The sequence below is a fragment of the Oncorhynchus clarkii genome, chromosome 30, assembly GCF_045791955.1.
Source record: "Oncorhynchus clarkii lewisi isolate Uvic-CL-2024 chromosome 30, UVic_Ocla_1.0, whole genome shotgun sequence".
In the NCBI taxonomy this organism is placed as follows: Eukaryota; Metazoa; Chordata; class Actinopteri; order Salmoniformes; family Salmonidae; genus Oncorhynchus; species Oncorhynchus clarkii.
The window spans coordinates 10809161-10832258 of record NC_092176.1 but is presented as its reverse complement, the minus strand read 5'-3'; the positions used below and the strand labels follow the sequence as shown (position 1 = coordinate 10832258).

The 23098-nt window shown below is 41.6% G+C and overlaps 1 protein-coding gene across 1 annotated transcript; it reads left to right on the top strand.

The window, feature by feature from the left end:
* The first annotated feature begins 277 nt into the window (after window positions 1-277).
* Window positions 278-22664, top strand: LOC139389283 (zinc finger protein 462-like). The gene is made up of 11 exons (XM_071135869.1): window positions 278-452; window positions 11576-11644; window positions 11847-17812; window positions 17955-18235; window positions 18432-18550; window positions 19088-19240; window positions 19503-19743; window positions 20026-20162; window positions 20345-20571; window positions 21123-22083; window positions 22218-22664. The coding sequence occupies exons 2-11, from the start codon at window positions 11635-11637 to the stop codon at window positions 22367-22369; spliced, it is 8247 nt and encodes a 2748-aa protein (XP_070991970.1). The 5' UTR covers window positions 278-452; window positions 11576-11634; the 3' UTR covers window positions 22370-22664.
* The last annotated feature ends 434 nt before the right edge of the window (window positions 22665-23098 follow it).

Here is a 23098-nt window from a genome sequence, read left to right as displayed (position 1 = left end):
CGAATACATTTGTCGCTAGTAGATTTTAGGGTGTCTACATAAATTCAACTTTATTTTTGAAAATACAAAAGATGACATTATCACATGCAAGTCTTAGTTAAAGTGGCTACAATTTATAGGTACAGTGTATGTTCAGTAGACTTTCTTTCAAAATAAATCAGTGTGCACGAGGGCCCATCAGAGACAGTATGGGATGAGCTTTAGCGGCAATTGCCAGATTTTTTTTTTTTTTTGCATTGCACCGCCACCCCGTTTCTTGCTTGACTGCAGAGTTCTTTGTAGTCTCTAGCTCTAGCTACTGGTCACCAGTGTAGCTTGGTCCGCAGACGTAAGAAGATACATGAGGTTGTTGTAGGAGCGGGAAAAAAATGGCGACGAACATCTACGAAGCTAGCTAGCACATTGAGGACTCAAAACATTGTCCGAGGCGTCCCTTTTCTCTGTATGAACGTGTAAGTAGGCTATTCAATATATTTCGTTAACGTTTTGGTAAATTATGCCACGTTTTGTAACGTTAACTATTTGCATGCTAAACAATTTCAGATTTCTATGGTGGATCAAATAGAGAGGGGTTCAGATTCCACGCCCCTTGTTAATTCTTCTTCGACAAGTGACCTAACGTTAGGGCTGGGACGAATTGAGTGGCCAAACAGTTAGTCGGATCATCTTAATTTTGTTCACACGTTTGATTCTAATAACAAATGCAGCAAGTGATTTTTGGTCAATCTCTGCAGTGAGTTATCGGAGTTTGCAGTATGTTGTTTTCCAGCCAGCCGCTAATGGTCGCTATTTACTTAACGGATACACTATCGTCTGGAGGACTGTAAGGCCAGTGTACATATTTTCCAGGACGTTGAAAAATACGTATGTTCTTAATGTTGATATCAGGCTCATTTTTGGGTTGACTGTAAGTTGAAAGTGCGTAATTTATAGACGTCTATGTTTGGGTCAAATCAAGGCTGGTCCAGGCCGCTAAAAAATCTGAACCAAACATGATGTCTATGATTGGTTCAGATTTGGACCGGACCAAAAACGAATGTCTGTGGATGTGGAAATCAAGGTGACCTGACTGTACCAAAAAAAGACGTCGGCCCGTGCTTACTGGGGTGTAGCCTACCATATCAGCCCACAATAGAATTGTATGAATGCCCATCCATGTGGTAGGCCCACCATTTGTAAAACAGGCTGTTTGCATTGGATTTATTAGTCCAGATTCTTGTGACTAATCAGTTTGGCTATTTAAGCTCTGAATATCAACTACCCATCTTTATCAGGAATGATCTTGACTCTAGTTACAACATGTTTACACAGCAAGAAGTGCATAATTATTTTATTTTTTGCTATGACAACTTGTCAAAATTGACAAACTTTAAACCACTGATTATGACAATGGGGCGAAACTCCCGGAAAGCAGTTGTGATTGTCCATTCCATATTGTCCATTTTTACTTTGACCTGGCCTGCTTTTAGGATAAATTTTTTAGGATAGTTTGTTACATGACAACACATTTGTTTTTGTTGGATTGGGCACCATTTTAGGTTAGGCTGTTTGGTCAGAGAAACCTGCATGGTTTAAAAAGTGTCCATTAGGGATGCACAATATATCGGTGAACATATCGGAATCAGACGATATTAGCTAAAAATGCCAACATCGGTATCGGCCCGATTTCTAGTTTAACGCTGATGTGATAAACCAATGTCAAAGCTGACGTGCATACCTATACAACGTAGGTAAGTGACACCATGTACAATTATGCAGTTCACCTGCAACACAGCATTCCTTACCTAGCCCACAATGTCTGCTGTGTGGATCAAGCAGTCAACAAGTCGAGCAGTCATTTGAAATAGTAACAACATTTCAGCGAGACAACTCAAAGGCGAAATCCATTAACGCCAAGATAATGGAATTCATTGCCCTTGACAATCAACCGTTCTCTGTCGTGGGTGATGTTGGCTTTCGCGACTGGTTGAGCACCGATACACACTAACGTTACGAAGTGCACTATTGTTCAGATGTTGCCCAACCGGAGTTACACAATAATAGCGCCACTGCTATTAGCTTCATGGCATACTATGGAACGCCGTTTGGATCTTTGCTTGTCAAAAAATATGTCAAATAACACTATTTGACACGTCAAATAACACAGCTCTATTATAGAATGTTGTGTGTTCTGTATTTGCACTTGCAAGGCAGGCGCCACCACTACTATCAGTAGCACTGTGAAGCTACTGTGAAGCTCTATCTGACTATTAGGCACAATAGTGGAATTTGCGGTTGACTTCAAAATAAAAGTACCTATTTGAAAGTGATGCAGAAGGTTACAATTGGTGGAATCATGCCATATTTAGACTAGATAATGTTAAACAAGGTTGGAATGTGAAGCAATGAAATGAGGTACCAGTCTACTCAGTGACACCCACAGAACACAACTGAAGAGTTTACACAAATATTAGCATTGTAGCTCTTATTGCTGGACTGTGACTGTGTGAAATCACCTCCCCAGTCAGCCTATTGTGTGTATTGACATTCATATTGCACTGTAAAGCTTTACCTAAGGATTGGGCATTAATGAAATGCGGTAACAGTCTACTCAATACCCAATATATTTTTTCAGAACATCCTGCTCAGAGTTAACATCCACGCAGTATTGTTTATCTCTGGAATACTGTTCAATACACATAGGTTGACAATAAATGTGTCTCAATTCAGTTGTTTGAGTCCCGCAATAAGAGCTACAATGCTAATGTTTTCTGGGTGTCACTGAGTAGACTGAAACACCATGTAATTGATCCACAATCCATATGTATGGCTGTACAGTGAAATAAGTATGCCCCCAATGCAATTCTAAAGTATAATACATCCAGTGTGATTAACAGATTTGTCAAATTAACAAATAGTCTTTTGTTGATTCTATATAACGTTCCAACCTCATTTAGCGTGATCTATTAAATTAAGGCATAGTTCTACTATTTGTATGCATTTGCCTCACTGTCAATGACATGCTTTTATTTTGAAGGCAAACCGCAAAGTCCACTATTGTAACTCATCCTTATTGTGGCTAGCTTCACATAGATGGTTCCGACCACCATTAATATAATTAAAACTGTCTTATAAATTAGGGTTATTTTAGATGATGACACCTAGCTATATAGTTAGCTAGCTAACTATAGCTACTGAAACAGATTGTTTTGCTATGTTTTTGGGGAGAACATTGTTTGCATCCATGAGATAGCTAGATTTTTTATGACCAGCACTGTAGGTGCGCGAGACAACTTTACCATCATCATAGCATACGTATCGATGAATCGTTGTGACATATGAAATACGAGTGCTAGTATAATAACTACTTTTAAAATTAATGAACGCATTTAAGTATTATGTTACGTGCAGTCATATTCAGGTCCTGTTTTGTCAACAAGCTTATTTGACACGTCAAATAGTGTTATTTGGTATATTTTTTGACATGCAAAGACCCAAACAGCGTTCCATAGAAATCCTGGTTGAGAATGGAACGTCTGAACAATGAAACAACATAGCAAGTAAGTGAAAGAAACAGGTTTTGATTGTTTTACTGGTAATGGGGACATGCGTAAATGCCAACAAAATAACTTTTTGGTCAGTGTGGTGTTTGTGTGTGTAACCTTTATTTAACTAGGCAAGTTAGTTAAGAACAAATTCTTATTTACAATGATGGCCTACCCCGGCCAAATCCGAACGACACTGGGCCAATTGTGCGCCACCCTATGGGACTCCCAATCACGGCTGGATGTGATACAGCTTGGATTCGAACCAGGGACTATAGTGACACCTCTTAGACCGCTGCGTGTGTGTTAACTGTTTAACTATACTAGAATGTTTAAAAGGCCACTAACATTTTAAACATCGGTTATCGGTTTTTCTGGCAAGGAAAATTTCAGATATCGTTATCGGCCAAAAATGTAACATCGGTGCATCACTAGTGTCCATCTCATTACATTGTCATCCATTTTATCTCCAGCCTGTAGGCTACAGAAAAAGGCCACACACTCTTTTTACCATATCTTATATCTGATACATGATTTATTTGATTGAACATTGGTGGAGCGCCTCAGCGATGCATCTATCCAACAGCACCCTGTAGAGGCGCGCTGGGAATGGACAAGCAAAATATGTTTTTTCACATCCCTAATGTCTCTGATTTATGAAATGGATGGTTGGATAAAAATTGTTTACTGCAAACATGGTTACATTTAAAGATATTGTGGCACACCCATTAAAAACCTCTTAGGGGTAGGCGGGACGCAAATGTCTCAACTGGCCAATTACCAGGGAAAATGCAGAGCGCCAGATTCAAATAAAATTCAAACTGTCATTAAATCAAACATGTAAGATACTCAATTAAAGCTACACTCGTTGTGAATCCAGCCAACATGTCAGATTTTAAAAATGCTTTTCGGCGAAAGCATAAGAAGCTAATATCTGATAGCCTGCACCATCTGCACCAGCAGTGAACAAAGGAGCTAGCATATTTCAACCCTGCAGGCGCTACACAAAACTCTGAAATAAAATATTAAACATACATTACCTTTGACGAGCTTCTTTTGTTGGCACTCCAATATGTCCCATAAACATCACAATTGGTCCTTTTGTTCGATTAATTCCGTCCGTATATATCCAAAATGTCCATTTGTAAAGCGCGTTTGATCCAGAAGAAAACAGCTTACAAAAAATGCAATGTCACTACAAAAAATTTCAAAGTTGCCTATAAACTTTGCCAAAATATTTCACACTACTTTTGTAATACAACTTTAGGTATTTTTAAACGTTAATAATCGATCAAATTGTAGACTGGGCAATCTGTATTCAATACAGGAAAGAAAACAAACCAGTGCTGCTTTTCACGTCTTGCGCAACTCACAAAAGTGTCCTCAGTTCCTAGTTGGTCTACTTCTTCATTGCACAAAGGAATAACCTCAACCAAATTCCAAAGACTGATGACATCCCGTGGAAGCGGTAGGAACTGAAAACAAGTTCCTAATGAAATATTCCTTGGCAAAGACAATTCAGGGAACAGAGAGGGGAACAAAAAAATCTGAACAGTTAGTCCTCAGGGTTTTGCCTGCTACATAAGTTCTGTTATACTCACAGACATGATTCAAACAGTTTTAGAAACTTCAGAGTGTTTTCTATCCAAATCTATGAATAATATGCATATCTTAAATTCTTGGCATGAGTAGCAGGAAGTTGAAATTGGGCGCGCTATTTATCCAAAAGTGAAAATTCTGTCCCCTAGCCACAAGAGGTTTTAAACTAAACATGCAGAATAATGCCTGGCTGGAAAGGGGATGGGCTGCATAAGCTCATGTAACCCAATAGTGGAAGCTCTGATATACTGTAGCAAAAATGTGGAATAAAAGTAGTCGGTTGTCTGCCCTACATACATAAACAAACAGCATTTGGATGTTTTAATGCATATCTGTAAACACAGATACAATAGGAAGACATATTAAACCATGAATATTTATGAATGTAAGCTTTACTTTTTGGTAGCTGATTAATAGACAACTTTCCAAGTCAAATGTGCTCTTATTCCGTGCTGTATGAGCCTCCCTGACAAAAAATACATACTGTTACATGCACAACACACCGTCCGCGTTGCATGCACAAGCATAGCGAAATAAATGTACCCCTACATGTTATTCAATCATAACATCCAAACGTCTTGCGCGCGTCAACGGATGTCTGACAGGCATGTAAACTAGTCACCTTTTGGCAAAATTTGCTGTTTTGAATCCAAAATAGGTGAACTACGTGATTTGTGTAGATCCGATGAGAGGAGGGGGAGGGGACGTTGGAGTAAAACTGGCTGTATCAAGGCTCCAATCCTTCACATAACAACAGAATGCAGCACGCGACTGAAGAGAGACGAGACAACCAACTTGCTTACAGCATCAGCATGCGCTCTGGAAAGGCAGCTTGCCAGTTAACTTACAGCAGCGCGTCCCCTGAACGAACTTCATGAGCTGTAACTGAAAAACAACTGGCATTTGGAAAGTTTGAGGTGAGGGAGAAAGTGTGGAGGAACAAGTATGGTTAGCATTGTTAAGAATCTTGCTAGCTGGATCAAATTCTCCTTTAGCTAGCCAGAGAAATGTTGAGCAACATTAGCCAACTTGTCTGATCAAATTATTGAGTTTTTGAAAATTAGCTGGCTATTAAAGGCCGACAGCTAACACTACAACATCAGATGAGCTAACACTAGTAACCTAACCAATTCGCGATAGTGTTAACTGGTATACTTGCCTTGCCGTTCCTCAAGTTATAATGCTTTGGTTGCTTACTGGACCTTGGCAATCTGTGAAATGTTAACTAGTTAACTAGCCAACCACTCTCTGTTAACTAATGTTTTCCCTTTACAGTATGTGGTTAATTTTCAGAATGAGAGAATTAAGTGAAAATGAGGTGTTGCTTGTTTAACAAGTGTAGCTGGAGCTGGGCCTGGCTTAAGCTGGATGCCACTATAGAGGTGAAAGGAACACAACACACTCTTTCTCACTGGATAAAAAGGGGTATGCCAGGTGTACTCTGCCTGAAAGAGATCAATTATGCCAACAAACAGTATCGTGCTCTGCTGGCACATTGTAGAACAGATGTCCACGGGCAGAAAGTGTATAATGTGCAGTGTAGCCCAAAGATATTGATTTTGTTGTTGAATTTTACAGAAGCACTTGTGAGGGAGGATTATAAAATGTTTTACTCAGTGAATGTTATTTTTGCACACATGTAGCCTTGTGCACTTGATCAATATCTACTATAGTGGCGACTATAATAGAGCAAAAATAGAATGCCTGTTTGTTTCATTCTATTTCTATTTTATGATGTTTACTTTAAGTGCAATATTTAGATGTGTGTGGTCACAAGCGTTCTATTGTAAAGGCTGCCATGGCTAACTGCAATATTAGTGTAATGTTTTTTCTCAAGAGTGTCATTTGCAGTAAAGTCTAGGCAACAAGTAACATTGGATTGCTTTCTTTACATTTTTTAGTTGTTAGGTTCACATTAACCACTTTATTTTACACACGCAGACTGATCATGTAGATCATATTCTTTGTTGTTTAATTAGTTAAAACCTGCATTTCCCCCTAGCAGGGATTTTCGGCAACAACAAAAAAGTGTCACGTTTTTAGGCTCTCATCAGTTGGCATCCCTGGCCTGCGTAGCCGGGGGCTAAAATAAAACTTGGCTCTATTTTAGATGCTTGAAGCACTGCAAGTCCCGCCTCTCCCATCTCCTCATTTGGTTTTTAGAAGCATATACCCACGGGGGTGATTGAGAGATGAACGAGGTCCACACTCCAGTCCAGTTGGTTGCAGTAATTCACCTTAAATTTGATTGCCAACCACCATATAAAATCCACAGAGGAAAAAGACTGAAGGAAGAGAGATTACTAGAAAGCAACAAGGTTTCTCCCCTTTAATTTGTGGATTAATTGTAGAGAACACGCGATTTTGTGTGACCCAAAATGGGTCGGTATTCTACAAAGATCCAGATTTTTTTTGATTTTTCAACCTGCGTATCCTGATCGCGTCTGGTCGGGATAGACAAACTCAACATGCTCACGATGGCGGACGCATGCGCGGTGCCGGTTTTGCCAGCATGTTTTTGCCATGTTGAGTCGATTTTAACCAGCTCGATGGAAAACAAGTGGGCTCAGGCTTTGGAATTACATTTTTTGGGGGGTCCAAGGTTCCTTGAAGGATTTTGTATCTTTAGGCCCTACTCTTGTAATTATGTCCGGGGCCACCACAGATTCTCTTTGGGTTCACCACGGATTTTGCCTCAAATCCAATATGGCTGCCATTTGAAAGTTACAGCGCTTATGCCCATTCTGAATCCAAAATGTCCAACATGACGATTACACCTATAAGTTTCCCTTGTTTATTTTGTTATTAGTCACTGCCATGCCTCTGTTGTGCTTGAATAGCTGAAGCTAAATAGGTTTTCAATGTGTGTTCATGTTTAAATCTCATTCACCCACTCTCCGAGGCTGTCTCAGGGTGCGTAAAGCCTCGCCGAGTCCCCAGCATCCGGGTTTTCAGGGGACATGGAAAGAGAGCCTGTGACACAACTTCCGCTTTTGGATGTTAACAAGGTGACACTCCATCTTAACAACTCCTCCACATTTACTGGATTGGTTGAACAGTGCAGAAGAGAACCCCCCCCCCCCTTCTCGTCAAGACCAGTGTGTAAGGGATCTAGTTTCAGGTGTTTCTTTTACGCCTGCTACAATAGGTTGAGGTGTGTATAATATGTGTGAAGTACTGTAGGACAAATATACTAAACCAAAATATAAACGCAACAGTTTAAGATTTTACTGTGTACAGTTCATATAAGGAAATCAGTCAATTGAAATTAATTCACTAATCTATGGATTTCACATGACTGAGAATAGATATGCATCTGTTGGTCACAGATACCTTAGGATCTTGTCAAGGTATCTCTTTGCATTCAAATTGCCATCGATAAAATGCAATTGTGTTCGTTGTCTGTAGCTTATGCCTGCCCATACCATAACCCCACTGCCACCATGGGGCACTCTGTTCACAATGTTGACATCAGCAAACCGCTTGCCCACACGACTCCATACACGTGGTCTGCGGTTGTCAGGCCGACTGGACGTACTGCCAAATTCTCTAAAACAATGTTGGAGGCAGGTTATGGTAGAGAAATTAAAATGTCATTTTCTGGCAACAGCTCTGGCGAACATTCCTGAATGCCAATTGCACTCTCCCTCAACTTGAGACATCTAAGCCTTCCGAGTGGCACAGTGGTCTAAGGCACTGCATCGCAGTGCTGAGGCGCCACTACGTCTCTTGTTCGGTCCCAGGCTGTGGCACCGCCGGCCGTGACCAGGAGCCCCATGGGGCGGCGCACAATTGGCCCAGCGTCATCCGTGTTAGGGGAGGCTTAGATGTCTCTTGCTTAAAATCATACCCTCCGACTGGGGAGGCACACTGGGGAGCCAGGCCACTGGGGAGCCAGGCCCAGCCAATCAGAATTTGTTTTTCCCCACAAAAGGGCTTTATTACATACAGAAATAATCCTCAGTTTCATCAGCTGCCTGGCTGATCTCAGACGATCCCTCAGGTGAAGAAGCCGGATGTAGAGATCGTGGGCTGGTCTGCGGTTATGAGGCCGTTTGGACTGCCAAATTCTCCAAAACAACGTTGGAGATGGCTTATGGTAGAGAAATGAACATTTAAATGAGGTTGGGGTTGTTAATTGCTCAGCAGTCTTATGGCATGGGGGTAGATGCTGTTAAGGAGCCTTTTTGACCTAGACTTGGTGCTCCGGTACCGCTTGCCGTGCGGTAGCAGAGAGAACAGTCTATGACTTGGGTGACTGGAGTCTTTGGTCGGGATGGCAGGAAGCTTGGTCCCAGTGATGTACTGGGCCATACACACTACCCTCAGTTGTTAGAGCTGCCTTTTATTGCCCCCAGCACAAGGTGCACCTGTGTAATGCTGCTTAATCAGCTTCTTGATATGCCACACCGGTCAGGTGGATAGATTATCTTGGCAAAGGAGAAATGCTCCCTAACAGGGATGTAAACAAATTTGTACACAAAATTTGAGAGAAATACGCTTTGTGCGTATGGAAAATTCCTAGGATATTTTAATTCAGCTTATGAAACATGGGACCAACACTTTACATGTTGTGCTTTTATATTTTGGTTCAGTATAATATTTGTACTTGTACTTTATATTTTAGTTAAACTGTTTATACACACTTATTTAAAATACTGGTGCTTGACATGGCTCAATTTTATGTACTACTGTTCATATCATTCTTTGTATATCTTGCGGAAATTCTTCCCGTTTACATGCGTATAGTTTGCATTTGGATTACTGTTACTGTGCTATTTGGGTTGTTGATTGGATTCTTCCTGGCCTTGTTTTTTTTGTACTTTGACGTTTTACTGCATTGTTAGGCGCTACTAGCTAGTAACATAAGCATATCGCTGCACAGCAAGGGACATGATCCAGGAAGTAGGCAGGACTTTTATAGCGTATTTAGACTGGTTTCCTCCTTTACCAACTTTAAAGCTGGAACCCTTAATGCTGAAACTGCTACATCTGTTTGCGATATTACAATTACAAAGACATTACTGCAAATAATGAACACAGATTTTTTTGTCCTTTGGTCATCTTTGTATGTGTGATAGAACAGCATAATGTGTACTGCAAAAAAAAATGACCACCTTGCGCAGCACTCCTTACCTCTGCTTCATCAATGAAACAATAGGTGGGGATACAGACAGTGGTGCTGTTTCCCTTACTGAGGATTCCATACTCGCAATCTTTTGTACAGACCCATTGTTTAGACCTTTGGTCTAAAATGGCTAGCTGATAGCTTTTCTCAGGTAAACCTGGCAAAATGATCCATTCTGTTAAGTACCACCAGCTGAGCAGCATGATTATATCCAATAACAAATCAACCTATTACAGAGCTAACACAATATAGCAAACATCCAATCACATTTGTTAAACGGGTCAACTTGTCCACCAGAGGGAGATTCTAAAACCTTCAAGGTTTACTTCCTTGTTCTAACAAGTGGAGTGCCGACATTGCGTAACCTTACACAAAATCCAAAAGGCACGTTTTCACATATGACCAAATTCCATGTTTTTGCTTACCGTTTCACTTGCATCCATGTGCTTTTAAGAAAATTTAAAAAAAAAACATGGATTATACATTTATATTTGTAGTTACACCGAGAGGGGGAGGTTGACAATGATGGTCTTGTCAAATGGCTATTTTTATCCCTGCTACTATCACTGACTGGTGGTGCAGTCCACAAAGTAAGCTTTAAAGGGATAAAACTGCTAGATTCTGGCGTTTTGTTTTATTTACCCAGAGTCAGATGAACTCATGGATACCATTTTAAGACTCAACTACCCCTGCACACAGACTCGGTACCGGTGCCCCCAGTATATAGCCTTGTTATTGTTATTCTTATTGTGTTACTCTTTATTTTAGTCTACTTGGTAAGTATTAATCTGCACTGTTGGTTAAGGGCTTGTAAGTAAGTATTTCACAGTAAAGTCTACATTTGTTGTATTTGGCGCATGTGGCAAATACATTTGATTTGAGTAAAGGGCCTGAATACTTATGTAAATGTGAAGAACATTTTTTTAAAGTACATTTGAAAACATTTTAAATAACCTGTTTTTGCTTTGTCATGATTGGGTCTTCTGTGTAGCTTGATGAGCGGAAAAAAAATATTTAATCCTGTACATGAGATTATTATAGATGAGAGTGAGATTATTTTTATTTGTCAAACAGCAGCCAAGCATCTTATCATCATGTCACCAGAATAAGACCCTCACTATTAATTGGAAAGGAGCATCAAGCTCATCATAGTGCACTTTCATCTAAATGTATTTAATCTGTATCCTAATAAACTGCATGCTTTCCCGAGTTGTATAATATTTGTGCATAAAGGCATTTTCAGCACCATTTCTCGCATAATTTATTTTAAAATGTTTGGATGGGAACCTGGTTACTGTCATTAAATTATTATGCTGCCCAACAGGTTTCTCTCCTGTTTGTCAGTGAATTTCTGGGATCAAGAATCTCACAGAGCCAGGGGAGATGGAGGAAGGTATGACTTGTTCTTATATCATAATACAAGTTGTAAACAGGAGAATGGTGAACTTTATCACCTGATGTTTTTAACTGCTTAGTCGGTCTGGAAATGCTTAGGTGCATGGCACATTTAGTCATTAATATCTGATGATACACATTTTTATTCTGTAGTTGTATATTATTTTCATTCATTATTAAGATATTTTATACTCCCACAGATTCCGGGCGCCTCAACAAGTCTGACCAAATGACCCAAGGTCAACCAGGCTCTCAACAATCCGTGTCTCCAAGTCAGTCATTCCAGTGTAACCATTGTGTCCTCCTCTTCAAATCAAAGTATTTCCTCCTTGAACACATGAAGAAGGTGCATGGCGTTGATGTGGATCCTTCACAAAATGAAGGGAGTTCTACTCCCTCAGAGAGTTCCACGCCACCTCCCAGTAGCACTCGCTACAACAGTTCAAAAAAGTTTTTCTCTTGCCGGCATTGTGTGTTTACGTCTTCCAGTTGGACAGTTATTATCAAACATGAAAAAACATATCACAAGGTGTCGGTAAGGGGTCCTGGTAAGGGCAGGACCTTGAAAACACAGAAACGGTATTTGAGGGGCAAGATTCTCAATGCCAAAGTGTCACTGCCAGGTAAGAAGAATCACAAAAATGTGTCGGCACTCAAACGCAAAAAAGGGGACGTGGGGAGAGTGAATTCCAAGTCTACCTTGAAAACCATAAACATTCCTAGCTCTAGCTTATTGTTGAAGAACCTGCGAACTCAAGTGGGATCCTCAGGAAATTGTTCTAAATTCAGAGTCGTACCTGGAAGTTCAGCGCATGAGTCATCTTTAAATTCCTTGCAAATGAAGATGTCCACCCTCCCAAGGCCATCAGGTGCGCGTGATGTGACTGTCATGTCAGATGCGCCTTTCCATAGCTATGACCAAGACAATGGTAAAGGTGTTTCTAAAGTAACTGACGAGAGATTTCATTCAGAAAGTGAACAGATGGGCTCTCACTGCTGCTCGCTCTGCAACTTCTCTGCGACTTGGTTGGAGGATCTTCACACTCACCAGCGAAGTAAGCACAGTTACCTTTTTTACAGCATGGGGTCAAGTCTGCTGGACAAAACGGTGACAGAACAGCGGAATCTCAAACCTGAAACGTATAATGGAATGTCACTGACAGAGCCATTAGCTAAAACCACCAAGAAGAGAACGCATGATGACAACCCTTTAAGTCCTGCTAAGAAAAATATCAAAACAAGCCCCGAAAGTACAGTCATCCAAAGTAAGCTATCAGGGGGCACTGCTTTCACCTTTGAGGTTAGCGAGGATGAAGAGGAGGGAAATGTCTGGAGAACTGAACTAGATGCCTCAGGAAATGAAATAGAAGATCAGTTGGCAAATGGGGAAAGCAGGGACAACCCAAAAAATCTTTATCATTGCAAACACTGTGACTACAGTCACAAGTCATCTCGCAGTGTGAGCACCCATTACCAGAGAATGCACCCTTACATCAGGTATGACTTTCAGTACATCATGAATCCAGATGATTGGACTGCCACCTTCCGTTGCTTGGAGTGTCCGGTTGATTTTGCCGCCCCTGATGACCTTAAGCAGCACTATAGGGATCATCACCCAGAAGCCCCAAATGTGTTCATGATGCGATCAGATCAGCTTGATTTGGTGTACAAGTGCTTTGCCTGCCCATTCACCATTTCTAATGGCAAGTACTTGAAACCCCATTACAAAAACAAGCATCCAAAACTGAAAATGAGCAATCCCTTAATGTACTGCAGTTTTACTACCAAGCCCACTGAACATGAACCCTCTACATCACAACATTTAGGGCAAACCTCCAGCCTAAAGAATGCAGAGGTTGTCTCTCCTGAGAGGTCTCCGACCCCACATAAAGAAACTGTTAATATCACCCATACACCCTCATTAGCATGTTCTGCTTCCATGGGAGTGGATGTGGAACTGTACCACTGCAAACATTGTGTATTCAGCAATAAGTCAGTGGTTGTCATGCTTGTCCACTACCAAAAAAGCCACCCGAAGGCAGGATTGACAATTGACAGCATAAAACAAGCTTCTCTTGCCACTTCCAGGAATCCTAAGGACGAAACACAGGTGTCTCCTGAAAATATGGTTTTGGAGCCATTTAAACTCCTAGAAGTTAAGTCCCCCAACATTTCCCTCTCCAGACCAGATGTTGCACAGGAAGATGCAGAGAACATGTTTTTCTGCCAGCATTGCAACTATGACAACCTCACAGTGAGGGGGGTGTTGAATCACCAAAGGTCAAGACACCGTGATCTCAAGGCTTCTGTTGAGCAGATACACCTCCATACTGCTGAGGTTCGTAGTCAATGTAAACAATCCCAGGGCATCGTAATAGTCTCACCTAGCACTCCCCTCCAAAATGATGTTGCACAGGAAGACGTTTTAAAGCCATTCAAACTTCCAGAAGTTAAGTCTCCAAACACATCCCCTCCCATATCCAGTGTTTCACAGGCAGATGTTGAGAGTCCATATTTCTGCCAGTTTTGTGACTATTGCAACCCCACAGTGAGAGGCATTATGAATCATCAGAAGTTAAGACACAGTACTCGTAAGTCAACTGCTGAAAGTATAATCAAACATACTGCTATGATTCGTAGCAGCCCCAATGTGAGAGGGGTTTTGAATCATCAGATGTCGTCTCATAGTCATCTCAAGGTGACTGCTGATAATGTCGTCAAACATACTGCTGAGGTTCATGGTCAATGTGAAAAGCCTCAGTTTACTGGATTTGACTCATCTAATTCCTCTTTAAAATCCACTGTTGAGAATGAGGTAGCTGACTTGTTTTTTTGCCAGTACTGCAACTATGGCAACCCAAGTGTTGCAGGGGTTTTGAATCATCAGAAATTAAGACATCGCCGTCTTCAGATATCCACTAATCAGATTCTTCAACATACATCTGAGCTTCTTAGTCAAAAATCTACATCTCAGTCTGCTGGATTTGGGGCCCCTAACTCCTCTCTCAGATCTGATGTTGGGAATGAGGCAGGTAACTTGTTTTTCTGTCAGTTTTGCAACTACGGAGATCCCTCAATGAGCGGGATTTTTAATCATCAGAAGAGAAGACACGGTCAACTCAAAACAACTCCTGATGACATCTTTAGGCATACTACTGAGGTTCGAGGGCAAATGAAAACATCAGAAGAGTCTAAAAGAGTCAACTCAATAAACTCTTCTCACATCTTACCTCTTCCTCTTGTGACGGAAGAGGCTGTGTTATTCTGTCAGCTTTGCAACTATAGCAATCCAACCATGAGTGGGGTTATGGATCATCAAAGGAAAAGACACCCTGATCTTAAGGCAACTCATAAACAAATCCTTGAATATACTGCTGCTATGATTTTGGCACAATCTGGCAAATCACCTCACTCATCATTCTTAACATCTGAGATTTTCCAAGAAGAATTAGAGAAGTTCTTCTGCCAGTATTGTGACTATAGCAATTCTACAGTAAGGGGGATTTTGAATCATCAAAATAAAATGCATGGTGATCTCGAAACAAACGCTGCGCAGATCTTAAGGCATACTGTTGTGGTTCAAGGGCAATCCAAACAATCTCAGTCAAAAGCAGTCCACTCACCCAACTCTCCTCACATCTTGTCTCGTCCTCTTTTGAAGGACGAGGTTGCAGACATGTTTTTCTGTCAGCTTTGCAACTATAGCAATCCAACAGTGATAGGGGTTTTGAATCATCAAAGGAAAAGACACCTTGATATGAAACTAACTGCTAAGCAAATCCTTGAATATACTGCTACGGTTATGGGCAAATCGCAGCCAGTACAAGAAGACACACTTAACTCATCCCAAGAAGAAGAGGGGAAGTTGTTTTACTGCCAGCATTGTGACTATGACAATGCCACAGTTAGGGGTGTTTTGAATCATCAGAAATTAAGACATAGTGATCTGCCGGCTACTGCGGATCAAGTTGTCCGGTATACTACCATTGTTCGCACCCCCCCCAAGAAATTAATAACCCAACAACCTAAAAAGTCCCCCATGAAAGCTTCACAATCTCGCACGCAGAAAGCTGCACCACTCAGGTCCTTAAAATGCCGCAAATGCTCTTATATAACTCCCCATATATATCTTTTGAAAAGGCATCTGAGGAATAACCACCAAGAGAAAGCCCCAATCACAACGATTATGCGTTGGGCTTACCAAGATGGCCATTTACAAGCAGGTTATCATTGCGAGTGGTGTGTTTGTTCACACACTGAAGCGAAGGGACTCCTCCGGCACTACCGGCAACGTCATCCAGATAAAAATACTGGACTTGAGTCCATCATCCTGAGGTTACATGTTGGCCCTAAGACTTCTCTATCTAAAACAATTAAGCCTAACACAGAGCGCAATGTTAAACATGAAAATATTACCCTCAGGTTTGGGGAAGTTCCGAAGACCTCCCCATCTTTTCAGTCCGGAGAAGGTGACACAAAAGTCTATCCATGCCGAGCATGTTCCTTTAAGGCTACTTCAATGGGGGGTATCGGCAGCCACTACCGTGTAGTTCATCCATGGTCTGTCAAGGAAGATGGATCTGTGTTAGATGTCATTAGTAGTAGGCAGACCCAAGAGCCAGGGGTCCATGAAGAGCCAGGGGTCCATGAAGAGCAAGCTGTTCATGAAACCTTGACGTCAAGCGAGACACATATGTGCCCTGTCTGTTCCGCAGAGTTCAACACCCTCCATGGTATGTTTACTCATTGTGGAAAGAAACATCCAGAATATGATATGAAGGTCCAGGAACAGTCTGATGTTCATGAAACCTCAAAGCCAAGCCAGCGATGGAGGTGCCCTGTCTGTTCCGGAGAGTTCAACACCCTCCATGGTATGTTAACTCATTGTGGAAAGAAACATCCGGAATATGATCCATCAACTTGTGAAAAGGAACCTAAATCTAGTACAGGTGATGGGACTCTGGTATTCAAGTGTTCAATCTGTCCGTATGTGAACTCTCGCCCTCATGGTGTTCTAACTCACTGCCAGATGAGGCATCCAGCCACCAAAGCCAGAACTGAGAGACTTGAACAAGAAATTGTACACTTCAGTGACCCAGATGAATGTGTGAAAGTCCGATCGGGTAAGAGGATAGGATTGGCAGGCTTCCAGTGCAATATGTGTCCAGTCATCCATGCAAAATTCAAGAAGTTGAAAGCTCACTATGAGATGGATCACAAACGATCTGCCCCCAATATGTTCAAACCGGCCTTGAAAAAATCCGCTGCCATTAAAAAACATCTTCTCTCCAAATATAGAGGCTCCCAGACTTCAATTGCCCAAGCTGCCATTTTAAAAAATAGGAAATCCATCATAGTCAAATGCCACCTTTGCAAGTACTTTTGCACCACTAAAAAGGGTCTTGCCCGCCATCTTCGCATTAACCACAGTACAGTGGCTCCAATTGAGGACAAAGAGTTTTCCTACAAGTGTGCACTGTGCTCGTATACAACTTTGATTTGTAAGTACCTTGCAGCCCACTATAGGAGACAACATGACAATGCCGCTTTCAACAACCACTTTGTTCCAGCATTCAGACCTCACCGCATTCCTCCAACCTCACCACACCATAAGGCTTTGAGTCCGGAAACCAAATCACCTGGTGAGAAGAGAAACTGTTCTCTCTGTTTTTTCCAATGTCTTAGTGAAAAAGGCATGGTCTCCCATTATGTGATTTGCCATCCAGGAGTCTCTCACAGCATGCACAAATCTAGTGAACACCGACCGATTAACACACTGCGCTCTCCCCCAAAGCCCAGAAATCGCCACAGGCAGCAGAAACCTGTCTGCAAGTTATTTGATCCAGAATGTGAGAAAGGCAGTGCATTGCGTCCAGTTGAATGCAAGAAATGTGTGAAATTATTCTTCAATTCAAATCTCCTGCTAAGTATCCATTACACCAATTTCCACAACGACGATTTCAAACGGGACTTCACTATACTTTCAAAGACTTCAGAGATTGGCACAGAGTTCTACAGATGTGGATACTGTAACCTCCAAATCCAGGGCAGTGTGGACCTCGGCTCCCATCTCGACCATCATAATGAGGAGTTTCAGACGCTGGAAAATGGACAGAAGAGGAAACAACACCTTAGTGAGCCACCAATAAAGACCAAGTCTGTTAAGGTAAGTGGCGCATAATGCAGTCAACTGCAAACCTACAGGCTTGTGATTGTTTGACAGATGGTAGTACTGTACAACATTGGAAAAATACATCTGTGTTTTCCCATATGTGATTCTCAACCGTAATCATTTATTTGTCTTTCAGCATGAAAGACCAGAACTGCCCGATGTTCTGACGGCCGCGGAATCGGACAGTCATTGGATTGTGACAAAGGTGGAATCTGTTGCAACAGGGATGGGTCCAATGGGGTCCCCTTCCCCTGTCCCGTCGACAACAGAACCAGAGGGGGGGTCAGCAGGAGAGGAGTGCAAGCACTGCGGGCGAACTTTCATGTCCTTGAAAGGTTTACGCTCACATGAGCGGAGCCATGCAGCTACGGCAGCGCTCAAACGGCTGGACAACGTACCACATCAACAGAAGCAGATGTAAGAGGAAATATATTGTATATTTACATTAGAGGAGAGTATTGATAGTATGTGATTAATTCTATCTTGTAATGTTACCTTCTTAGGTACCACAATACAACATTCTTTCTTGTTTCTATATAACCATAAAGATTTGCTTAAACATCTGAATAAATCAATTTGTGAAATGACTGCTTGTCTGCAAATGTCTCCTCAGGTTTGACCGCCATATTAGACATCGCCCCGGGACCATCAAACCCTTCCATTGTGGGCTCTGTCGGTACAGAACTACCATCTTGAGCCTCTTGAAGAACCACCTGCTCAAAGTACATGGTGGTGAGGCAGCCTTACTAATATAGCACACTGTCACTAGCCGGCTACCACCCGGCTACTCATCCCTGCACCTTAGAGACTGCTGCCCTATATACATAGACATAGAATCACTGGCCACTTTAATAATGGAACACTAGTCACATTAATACTGTGTACATACTGCTTTACTCATCTCATATGTATATACAGTATTCTATTCTACTGTATTTAGTCCATGCCACTCCGACATTGCTTGTCCTAATATTTATGTATTTCTTAATTCCATTATTTTACTTTTAGATTTGTGTATTGTTAGATACTACTGCACTGTTGGAGCTAGGAACACAAGCATTTCACTACACCCGCAATAACATCTGCTAAATATGTGTATGTGACCAATAAAATTTGATTTGTCATGTCACCACATTTTAAAGATAAAAAAAATATATATCTGTTAATTTAGCAGAATTTGATACTGTATAAAATGTCAATTGAAATGGCAAAAGCTGTGGAAAACATTTTAAAACCTGTTTCCTTTTTTAATCTGTCTTGCTGGAGTAGCTGAGTACCCATCCAAGAACCTTCCTTCCTCCGTGACCGGTAGCCAGGACAGGGAACACACCCTGGAGGCCAATGAAGAGGCCCCTAACCTGCCAGAACCTCAGGAAGGCAATCACATGTCTGACGATTCTGAGGAAACAGACCTCACTGAAAGCAAGTGCTCCCCTTTACATTCATTATTTGAATTTTAATGATTAAACTTCATGATTAAGAACCTTTCCTATAAATTATAGAATGTGTTGTGCAACATACAGACAATCAATATTTTTGAAAAACGCATAACGTTTTGCGTATTGACCCCTCAAGTATTTTGTCAATAGCACACCTCCCCTACATTTTCTTTAAATCAGAGAAGGCATCTGCTGAGTGACTGAATGTAATGTGGTTCTAATATCCAGTGTACTTTCCATTACAGAACCAGTGTACTTGGAGCCCCCAGATGTCCAGCGGCAGCTCAACCACTACAGGCAGGTGGCTCAGGCCTCCAGACATCCAGGCCAACAGGCCACCACGACCACTCAAGATGCGTTATTCATCTGTGAGTTTTGTATCTACACCTCAACACACATCAAGAGTATGCGCCGGCACTACATAAATCGGCACAATGGGAAAAGGCTGGTGAGGTGCAAGGACTGCTCCTTTTTCACGGGCTTCAGGTAATATATTATTTTCAGTGGTAGAATCTGCTCAAATGCCAATGCTTGACTTTGCTGGGTCATAGTTGGGGCTTTAGTATACACAATCCTGCTATGGATATCTAAGAATATAGAAACTAATTGAAGTGATTGAACAATTAGCACCTGTGACGACAAGGGTTGCTAAATTAACTCCCTCTTTAAATGATCACTTCGTGGTCATAATTGTTTCTAACTATTAAGCCTCAATATGCTGCATTGCCAAATGAGTGTAACACGTTTTTCTCTGAATGCTTACATTAGGAAGAATTTGGATATACACATAGAGGCGGCACATGCCAGTAGCGCAACAGAAGCTCCTAAGGACCTACGCTGCCCTCTCTGTCTTTACCACACTAAAAACAAAAACTGCATGATCGACCACATCGTCCTCCATCGTGGTAGGTATTTTTGTGGTATTAATACAATAAATTACATTATGACTATACACAATTATGCTTTATACATCCATGACACTCACTAGACACTTAATCTGGCTGTCTACCGTTTATTCTGTCGGATACTTATCAGTGTCTTACCCGACTATGCTGCTGATCCTGGTTTTTATCACATGTTACAACAGAGGAGCCGGTGGCCCCGATAGAGGTGCGTCGTTCAAGGCTATCGCGATATCTCCAGGGCCTCGTGTTCCGCTGCCACAAGTGCACCTTCACTAGTTCCAGTGACGAGAAGCTGCATCTGCACATGCTCATTAAGCACGATGATATCAAGCCGTACAAATGCAGACTGTGCTACTTTGACTTCACACAGCTGAGCGAGTTGGAGGCACACCTATGCGATAAGCACCAGGTTAGTGTTCTACCCTTAGGATCTGAAAGGACTGCATAGGTGTAAGCAATATGATTGTTTATCCACTTGCTTTTTTTGTTTAACTAGGCAGGTCAGTTAAGAACAAATTCTTATTTACAATGATGGCCAAACCCGTACGATGCTGGGCCAATTGTGCGCCGCCCTATGGGACTCCCGATCACGGCCGGATGTGATACAGCCTGGACTCGAACCAGGGATTGTAGTGACACCTCTTGCACTGAGATGCAGTGCCTTAGACCGCTGCGCAACTTTTCCTCTGAAAGACTAGAGGGGATTTCTGTTGTACTGCTTACACCTGTACTCCCATCAGAGCTGCACAGTACCTTTGTGATCAGGGATGTTTCTGGATGAGCCTGTGTCTCTACACATGGACAGTGGTTATGTTGACAAATAGCCAATCAAAGGTCACAACTAGTTTTATTAATGCTAATTCTGAAAGTTTGTTCTATAGTCAACTCTTCTCTGTTGAGTCGTTTGACCTTCTATATCTGATGTAAATGTCTTCTGACTTGTGTTGTTCTTTCTTGTAGGTCGTGAGGAACCATGAGCTGGTGGGACAGGTCCATCTGGAGGAACTGGAGACCAGACTGGACAGAGTCAACCGAGAAAAGGAAAAGAAATGTGACCAGGAATTAGAAAATGAAGAAGACAAAGAGGAAAGAAATAAACATGGTGAGAAACAAGGGCTGGAGGAAGAGGGGGAGAACGCTGACAAGCTAAGAAACAAAGAGAAGGAAGAAACCAACCACAGACATAGTGAGAAGCAGCAGGTGCTGGAGGAGGGAGAGAACATAGAGAAGCTAGGAAAAGAAGAAGAGAAAGACCAGGAAGAAACTAACAGAAGACTTAAAGAAACTCAAGGGCTCAAAGAAGGGGATACCGTTGAGGAAAAAGGGTTGGAGAAAAATGGGGAGAACATTGCCCCCCAAAAATATGAGAACAAAGGGTACGTAGAAGAAAAATCCATGGACTGTGAAGAGAACCATGGGCAACAAGATCAGGTGAACAAAGGTGGAGATAATGAGGTGTCAGAGAACAGTGCCCAAAGCAGTGAATTCCACGAGAGCCATGATTTTAGTTATGAGGAGAACAAGGAGGAACAATATGAAGAATGCCATGGGGAGCTCGAGCATGAGGATAAGGAGATGGTAGAGGAACAATTTATGGACTTTGTGGAAGAGAACCGAGAACCTGGAGAGATGGACATAGGAGAACAAAACGACCAATATCATGAGATGCCAGTGCTTAAAAATGAAGCCTGCCACTATCATGAAATGCCAGTGCTTGAAAATGAAGAGGGCAAAGAGGAAACACACAGGAATCCTAGTGAGAAACCGGAACATGAGGAGGTGGTGGTGAAGAATGACAGTCTGAAACATGAGTGCAATATGAAACAGGAGCAAGGGTCTGTAGAGGACGAAAAGTCTGAAGAAAACCCCATGAGTGACGATAAGCAAGATCATGAAAATGGCAACACATCTGCACCAAAAGGTATGTGCATTTTGACATGATGAAACTATTCCCATCCAATTGATCAAACTGTTTCTGGTTCACTGTCAGGTGTTTAACTCTGCTACTCATTCTATTATCATTCCTATTCTATGCCTCCACTACCCTGAATATAGATGCCTCCACTGCCCTGAGTATAGATGCCTCCGCTATCCTGAGGATAATTCCATCGACCAGAAATGAAAATGCGCTTTCTTGCAAGCTCTGTGGCCGAACTCTCATGAACAGCACTGACCTGGAACGACATGTGATGCGCCATGGCTTGTAACTCAGTGTGTCGGTGCAATTGATAAGGATGTACTGACTTTGAGGGTGTTGCTGCTTAGAAATGCTGATTTTTAACAGCAAGGAGATTATGTGAATATCAATTGAAACGGTTGCATATTGTTTCCACGTGTAACTAGTCTTGACTGAGGAGACACTGCAGCTATTGTTGTAAAGGACAAAAAGTATTATCCCAGAATGACAGCGGTTCACATTTCCAACGAATTAGTTTTGGTGATTTCTTAATATTTTCATCCTGTTGTCTTTTAACATTTTTGTAATAAATGACTATCCTAGAACTATTGTTTTATAGATATTTCATTTGTGAAAACACTTCCTTGTTTTAAGGATATTAGCTGTTCCTGAACTGTTCCTGAGGACGAAGCAATGAAAAGAATCCTAGTCTCATCTAGAGAAAGAGGTGGTGTTTTTTTGTAAAAACAATGGGGTCTGAAATGATTGACACCCTTGTTAAGGATTATCAAAAATGAGTATAAAATAAATAATTTAAATACTGAGCAATATTGTATGCTAAGAAAAAGGGAAATGTATATTTTAATACAGTACAATTGCTCAGAAACAAGTCAATATTTTTTCTCTCAAAAAGGTAGGGGTCAAAATTGACCAGTGGAAGCAAAATAGCCCGCCCCATAACAGCAATGATATCCACCACCATATTTTACAGTAGGTATGGGGTTATTTTCTGCTCATGTATTCTCATCGGACCAAACCA

Excerpts from the sequence above, each read along its gene's own strand:
- LOC139389283 (XM_071135869.1), top strand. Across the intron at positions 18,551-19,087 it reads CCTGCTCAAAGTACATGGTG|CTGAGTACCCATCCAAGAAC; the intron begins GTGAGGCAGCCT and ends TTGCTGGAGTAG. Across the intron at positions 20,572-21,122 it reads ACCTATGCGATAAGCACCAG|GTCGTGAGGAACCATGAGCT; the intron begins GTTAGTGTTCTA and ends TCTTTCTTGTAG.